This window comes from Myotis brandtii, unplaced genomic scaffold (genome assembly GCF_000412655.1).
Source record: "Myotis brandtii unplaced genomic scaffold, ASM41265v1 scaffold208, whole genome shotgun sequence".
NCBI lineage: Eukaryota > Metazoa > Chordata > Mammalia > Chiroptera > Vespertilionidae > Myotis > Myotis brandtii.
In genome coordinates this window covers 6,218,637-6,226,585 of record NW_005357764.1, presented here as the reverse complement: position 1 = coordinate 6,226,585, position 7,949 = coordinate 6,218,637, and the positions used below count along the sequence as shown (strand labels likewise).

Sequence of the window (7,949 nt, the reverse complement as noted above, 5' to 3'; positions counted from 1 at the left end):
CTGTGGGGAGCGCGGGCGTGTGTCCGTGTTGTTGTGGTGGGAGAGGGAGCGTGGCGGTGCTAGTCCGAGAGCTTCTTTAAAGCGCTGGTCCTTTCCCTCCCGTCTCTGGCGTCGCTAGTAACCGGGTCTCCGCCCGCTGAGGTGGGGCCGGATCTTTGCAGATAGCTGCCCGTTCCTCTTGAATATTCCTATTATTTTGCCACAGTCTAGAAGTTGGTGACACAACGGTTGTAATAGCAGGTACCATAGTCAACAGGGTGTGACTTTTAGGAACCCTAACTCTAAAACTGAAGGTGTCTGGCTTTTAAAAAGTGAACCTGATTTGGTTCACTTTTTTTGTTTGTTTTGTTTTTGCTTTAGATCATTTTTTTAATGGAGACTTCGGGTTTGGGTTTTTGGGTCATGAATTTTTTTTTTTTTTTTTTTTTTTTTTTTTTGGTCAGAACGTCACAATAGAATTATGTGTGTCGTGGAGCAATGCACTTCTCCACTCTGCCCCCTGAAAAGAGGTGTCACTTAAAACAGTTTTCTTCCCTTCATGATGTTGATAGAATTCACATCATGCTAGCCATGGAGAGTGATTTAATTTCCAGCTACAAGAGCCTAAATAAATGAAGTAACGGTCTTGAAAGCATGTCAAATCAAAATTTCATCCATTATTAAAAATTGTTGCACCAAATTCCAGTTGTATAACACTAAAAAAAGTTCTCTTTAAATATTAAGTTTAGGATTACAATGTGCATCGAATTACAGATTAGTCGATTGACTCCCTGCTATTTAATAAGACTTCAACTCCCTTAAGAGTAACCTAATATATTAATTTGACTATGACTAAGCAGATCTTGTTATTTATTGAGAGTTATTTGAAAAAAAAGGTGCAATGAGTCTTGCTTAAAAATAATTTTATCAACTGCATTGCCAGACTTGTGATTCTGTAATGTTTATTCCAGTACTATAGAACATAAAAAGAACATTGGACTTAGGTTAAAATATTTCTTTTGGAGATATCTTCTTCGTCGTCTTTTTTTTTTTTTTGCCTTGTCACAGGGCAGGTCCTCTGCCCTGGGCCCTCTGCATTATGGCAAGCACTAAGCAACATGGAGAAGCAGACATATTTGTAAACTGAAAAGCGAAATTCAATTCTTTACAATCATGGGTCAGTGAGAGGATATTTCAGTGCCTGGTTTTAAAACATACCTTTACCTTTTTGCTTCCTTTCCCTAATAGCTTGTCTGTTTGGGGGATGGAGATAATTGTCTGGGAAAAGCTGAATGAACATTTTAACTGGTTTAATGGGACTTAAGTCTTTAAACCTAAAATGAATGAAAGTTTTAAATGCCAAATTATCCACGTTCACGTTAATAGTGACATCACAGGATTAAGACTCTCAGAAGTCTTCAAAATTTATACTTGAGCCCCAGCCAGTTTGGCTGAGTGGATAGAGGTGTCGGCCCATGGACTAAAGCAGTGGTTCTCAACCTTCCTAATGCCGCGACCCTTTAATACAGTTCCTCATGTTGGGGTGACCCCCAACCATAAAATTATTTTCGTTGCTACTTTATAACTGTAATTTTGCTACTGTTATGAATCGTAATGTAAATATCTGATATGCAGGATGTATTTTCATTGTTACAAATTGAACATAATTAAAGCATAGTGATTAATCACAAAAACAATATGTAATTATGTACTCAATATGTGTTTTCCGATGGTCTTAGGCGACCCCTGTGAAAGGGTCGTTCGACCCCCAAAGGTCGCGACCCACAGGTTGAGAACCGCTGGACTAAAGGGTCTCGAATGCGATTCTGGTTGCAGGCTCATCCCGTGTGGGAGGCTACCAATGGATGTGTGTCTCACATCAGTGTTTCCCTCTCTTTGTCTCTCCCCCTCCATTCTCTCTAAAAATCAATGGAAAAATATCCCCTGGTGAGGATTAACAAAACAAAATAAAACAAACAAAATAAAAGGATCATAAAATCTGTACTTGAAATTTGAAGAGGTCTTGAATTAATCTTTATGGGCAGGTATTGCTACCCTTTCTCTCTTCCCCCACCCTCTTCTCCCGAAGAATGCGAAGATGGTAAGAAATTGCTGGCTTAGAATTTTTAATTTTAAACAATTTTTTTTTTGGCCAGAATTCAAGTCCTTTGAAGTTAATTGCTCAATTGACTTTCATGTAAGAGGTGTCTTTTTCCTAATGACTCAATCTTAGTTAATAAATACATTTTTGAAACGAGTAGTAGGTTATTACTATGAGGATTTTGGCAGAAGATCTCAAACTTGGACACCTGGACAGTCAGTAATGAAAGATAAAAAGGACGCTGTGCAATTTGTTTCTTATTTGGCATAGGGAATTAGATTGACATCTGTTTATCCTTAGCTCTTTATTCTGTTATATGATCTTGCATTGATCCAAACATAAATAAGTATGTCATGATCAACTTTGGATTTGAACTTATTTTTCATTGGTAAGTTTCACTAGAGGAAAATTACTATCTTATTTGGTAGCTTTGTTTATTTTGGACTGCCCTCCCTCAGGTTTGCAGGTAGTTAACTGTGACAGTTCACTTCAAATGCAGTAGTCAGTATTGAGTGAAAGCAGAAAGGCAGACAAAAAAAGTAAGTCCCGTTTTAGAAATATTTTGCATCAAAAGTATGGAATGTAACTTTAAATTTAAACCAGCAATGAGTTCAGTAGGGAAGGCCTTAAGAGCTTCTGTTTCTAGGAATTATACTTTGAAAGAATTTTATAGAAACACTTGTATGTTAGCCCGTGAGTAACCACTCAGTGTTTTACAGGGCTATATACTACAGGTTTTTAGGATTTTATAGTTATAGAGGGCTTCTAACAGAGTCATCCCACCTCCCAAAAAACCAACGAAAAACCTTGATTTTACTTTTAAAAAATCAGTAGTGTATGGAAATAATATCTCGTAAATTTCAAATGAAATATAATGCCTTTTTTTTTAGATGCCTTCAATTAAGTTGCAGAGTTCTGATGGAGAGATATTTGAAGTTGATGTTGAAATTGCCAAACAATCTGTGACTATCAAGACCATGTTAGAAGGTAAGTTATTTTAAAAGCCTGGGTCAGGGGGAAAAAATAAATAGTTTGAGATAATCTGTGAACATTGAATTTATACAAGTAATCTGTCAAAGTTCTCAAGAATATGAAGGGGTTAAGTTTACCTTTTTTAAATTTAAAGTATTAACTGCATTTTTTTGATACAGGTCATCTCTTTTGCATTGTCTGAAATAATGAGATCCCCCCCCCCCCTTAAATAGATAAGACCAATTTTCAGTTTCAAGTAAATTTAGATTCACAATTTCTAATGACAAAAATTAAAGCCTTTGGAAAAGAGATCCTTTCTATAAGGTAGCTAAATAGAGCACCTGGTTCAACAGAAGGAGTAAACTGAGTAGATTGTAAACTGAGTAGATGTGTGTTTGGTTTTTTTTTAACCAAGTTTTCCCTTTTGTCTAGTTTGTCATTCCTCTGAAACTACTGCAAAGTATATGTGCAGCACAACAAAGAAGTAAGACAGAAAAACCGGTTCTGAAACATTTTTGAAATTTTTTACTAGTTAACATGGATCTCTTAGTGTTACCAGTGGGCTGGTGGACATAAATATAAAATGGAGACATACAAATCAGTCTCTAGAATTGGTGGGGAGGGGGAAATTTACTAGTAGTAAGAATGTTCTTCAGAAATTAGACCATTTCTTAATGTTTCAAATATCAAATGCTTTTATATAGGGAAGATATGTAGCTTACAGATATTTGAGTTATGTGCCAAGCACTAGCTATATTCTGGTGAAAAGAAGGTAAGTGAGAAATAGTTTTTGCTCTTGAAGGATTTTTAAACCAGGAAGGGAGACAGACACCAAAGAAGTCAAACTGCCACATGGTATATATAATTAGTGCATTAATAAAATTGTGTGCCAAAAGGTGCTGTGGGAACATCTTGGCTGATGCTATTCTTCAGGCTTGTGGAGAGACCGCAGTGTGTAGTCTTAGGTGATATTTCAAATCTGGTAGAATTAAGGATGTTTTGGAAGATTGTTCTGCAGTAGAGAGGATGTGTTAAAGAAAAGTAAAATCAAGGTTTTTAGTTGCGTTTTTGGGGTGGGATGAGATTGTGATACTGTAGTTGGTAGAGCTGAAGAATGGGCTTGAGAGGAATGGAAGTATCTATGGCAGTAAATGAAATTGGGGCAGGAATGTAGAAGTCAGGAGTGGAGAATCAGTGAAGTAGTATTTGTGAAAGCCAAGGTAAGAGGGAGGCATTTTGAGGTGAACAGACTGATCGTTGGATTCATATACTGTTGACTGATCACTTAGGATTTTACAATTAATAAGCTAGAGGATTTCTAACAACAGCAGATAATAGGTGTGGTAGAGGCGGAAGCTGAATTGCAGAGGGTGTGTCTTCTGTTTTCTCAGTGTGTGACTTCTGTTGGCTGATAAAAACTGAACATATAATTCTTTTTGGTCATTGATACCAATCATGTGGTACTTACATTCCTGTATTCTAGTAACTTACATAGATAATTTCTGTTAAGTTGTTAAACCCTTGGTATATCCTACAGTCACTATTCATCAAGTATGAAAAAAATCCAAGTGTCCCTAAAGGCAGGTGAGTAAGGCTTTATCTAGAAGATGTAGAAACTGATATCACAATTGTTGCGTGAATACTTGATTTAGCAATGAAAGTGTTCTTTATTTCATCTTAGTTGGTGCCTGGCACACTAATCTGTTTTGTACTGTTTCAAAGAAGCATTTGCCAATGTAAGAACATAGGGCTCCTTGAAGGTTTTCCACACCAACTTTGCCCACTGAATCAAGTGGCATGATAGCAACAGTTAAATGATTCATTTCCTCCATGGCATTTGACTTTGTCTTAAATACCAATGGTTTATCTAGAAGTTTAGCCTCTTGAGGACTAGAGTCTATTGAATTCAGCAACTTATTGCTTTCCTGTTTTGCATTTGCAATATCTCTATTATGGGTTTTTTTGTGACTCAGAAAACATAAATATAAACTTCTAATCACAGGACAATCAGAAGTGAAAATCTTGGTTTTGTACATGTGGATTGACTGATTTGTTCAGGTACAGGGTGTGGTATCAGGATACAGGTGTCTCTCAGAAGTTCTTAAAACTAAATAGCTTAAAGGAATGACTGTTGCTACTTGTGCATTCAGTCTAAATGCAAAAAAACCCCAGCAAATCCTTAGTTTAAATGTTAGAGAAGTAATCCTTTGCAACCATTTGTATTTAGTATTTACCAGAGGATAGGTTTTTATTGATTTGAGAGAGAGAGAGAGAGAGAGAGAGAGACATCGATGTGTGAGAGAAACGTCGTTTGTTTGCCTCCCCTAAGCTACCTGACCTGAGATTGAACCTGAAACCTGCGTATGTGCCCTGTTCGAGAATTGAACCTATGACCCTTTGGTGCTTGGGACAACACTCCAACCAACTGAGCCACACCAGCCAAGGCTAAGGCCCTTATTTTTTTTATTTTTTCGTATATTTTTATTGATTTCAGAGAGGAAGGGAGAGGGAGAAAGAGAAACATCAATAATGAGAGAGAGTCATTGAATGGCCCTCTTGCACATCCCTTACTGGGGATCAAGCCTGCAACCTGGGCATGTGCCCTCGACTGGAATCGAATCTGGGACCATTCAGTCAGCACAGTCAGCAAGATGACGCTCTAGCCACTGAGCCAAACCAGCCAGGGCTAAGGCCCTTATTTTTAATGTGACTTAAGCCTTCTTCCAAATAACATTTGGATTTAAGCAAGATGGTCTTTTGTATTATGTTTTCTCTAAATCTTAATTCCTCAAACACAAGTATTTCACATAGTAAAACTTTTTTCTCTTCCTTCTGATTAAAAAATATTTTCTACTAGTTCAGGAAAAGGGTAAGTGGCTTGATCCAAATTGGGATATTATTATTTTTATTTAAAAATATGTTTTTATTGATTTTAGAGAGGAAGGGAGAGAGAAATATCAATGAGAGAGAAACATGGATTGGTTGCCTCCTGCATGCCCTCTACTGGGGATCAGCCCACAACCCAGGCATGTGCTTTGGCCCAGAGTCAACCAGCAACCTCTTGATGTATGGGACAGTGCTCAACCAACCGAGCCATACAGGCTAGGACAGGATAGTATCATATTTTAGTTTTACTCTGAGCAGAGATGGGATCAGGAAAAGACATTGGTGGGAAGGAGGAGAGGGGAGATGAGTAACCCTAACATATACAGGAAAATAAGATACTTTTTGAAACTACGTGTTGTCAAGTGTTTCATTTCTCATCTAAACCTATTGACAGCATGTGACAGTTGGTCATTCTTTTCTACATTTGGTTTCCTGGATACTTTACTTACTAGTACTGTACCTCTGTCACAGCCTTCTGTCTCCTTGTTTTTAAAGCCTGAAGTTCCCCAAGGTGTACTTAATCATTGGGCCTCTTCATTATATTTATACTGATTTATTATTCCCTTGGTCTTCTCATCTAGTCTCTTCCTATATAATAAAAGGCTAATATGCAAATTGACGAAACGGTGGAACAACCAGTCACTATGATGCACACTGATCTCCAGGGGGCAGACGCTCAATGCAGCAGTCGCTATGACGCACACTGATCACCAGGGGCAGACGCTCAATGCAGCAGCTGCCCCCTGGTGGTCAGTGTGCTCCCACAGGGGGGTGCCACTTAGCCAGAAGCCCTGAGCTGGGCTTACGGTTGGCAAGCGCAGCAGGGAGCCTCTCCCGCCTCTGTAGCAGAGCTAAGGATGTCTGACTGCTGACTTAGGCCCGCTCTCCCGAGGACATCCCCTAAGGGCTCCCGGACTGCGAGAGGGCACAGGCCGGGCTGAGGGACCCCAGCCATATGCACATTGGGGGCAACTAGGCTGGCAGGGGAGGGCCGTTAGGGGCGACCAGGCAGGCAGGGGAGCAGTTAGGGGCATTAGGCAGGCAGGCAGGTGAGTGGTTAGGAGCCAGTGGTCCTGGATTGCGCGAGGGATGTCTGACTGAGGGATCGGGCCTAAACCGGCAGTCGGACATCCCCCGAGGGGTTCCAGATTGGAGAGGGTGCAGGCTGGGCTGAAGGACTCCCCCCCCCCCCCCCCATGAATTTCGTGCACTAGGCCTCTAGTAGTGTTATAAACCATCTATACACCAATTCCCAAACTTACCTACAGTTCTGATCTCTTGATTTTTAGACTTACATATTTAACCACTTTGTCTGCCCTTATGTATCTAATTTAAATCTATTGTATCTAATTTCTATCTCATACTTATGAAAGTAGAGTTCTTGATTTTCTGCCCTCCAAAATCACAGTTCTTGGACAGCCTTCTCCATATGAATTAATGGCAATTCCATCTAGTTCATCATGTCTTAAACCTTGTCTTCTCTGACTCCTTTCACATTCTACTTCCCATCTGTTGGCAAGTCCTATTGCCCCTACCTTCAAAATGCATACAGAATTAGACCATTTCTTAATTTTTTCATGGCTGTAAATCTTTAAGCTATCATCTTGTGCCTGGATTATTGCTAGCCCCATAATTGGTTTCCCTCTGCTCTCTATCATCTTTAACCAATACAGTAGCCAAAAATGCAGAAGGCCCTATTATTGTCAGGCCCCCTGTTATTAATCTCTTCTGTTCCTTTCACCCTTGCCCATCCTGCTCTAGCAACACTTGGTTCTTTAGTGTTTTTAGAGCATCCCAGACACTCCCGTCAGAAGGCCTTCCCATTTGCCATTTCCTCTGCTTAGGTGTTCCCTCCTCTAAAATTATACTGAAACGTCATGTGGTCATCTCCGTGAGACATCCTGATCTCTAAAATTGCAACAATTCCTCCCATTCGGTATTCATTGCTGACTCTTTTTTTTTTTTTTTAATTTATTTTATTGATTTTTAAAAAAATATATATTTTATTGAT

The 7,949-nt window shown here is 39.2% G+C and overlaps 1 protein-coding gene across 14 annotated transcripts in view; it reads left to right on the top strand.

Moving 5' to 3' along the window:
• Positions 1-7,949, top strand: part of SKP1 (S-phase kinase-associated protein 1) — a 55,245-nt gene that overhangs the window by 7,324 nt on the left and 39,972 nt on the right. For 5 of the 14 annotated variants that reach the window (XM_014539133.1, XM_014539134.1, XM_014539127.1 and 2 more), the window contains one exon: positions 2,971-3,067. In XM_014539133.1, coding sequence (XP_014394619.1) covers positions 2,971-3,067 — 97 coding nt within the window. Of the gene's footprint in view, positions 1-126; positions 142-225; positions 241-494; positions 510-1,141; positions 1,157-2,065; positions 2,081-2,161; positions 2,177-2,453; positions 2,469-2,604; positions 2,624-2,970; positions 3,068-7,949 lie in introns of those variants that run through there. The other 9 variants (XM_014539138.1, XM_014539135.1, XM_014539129.1 and 6 more) reach the window with 9 other exon arrangements.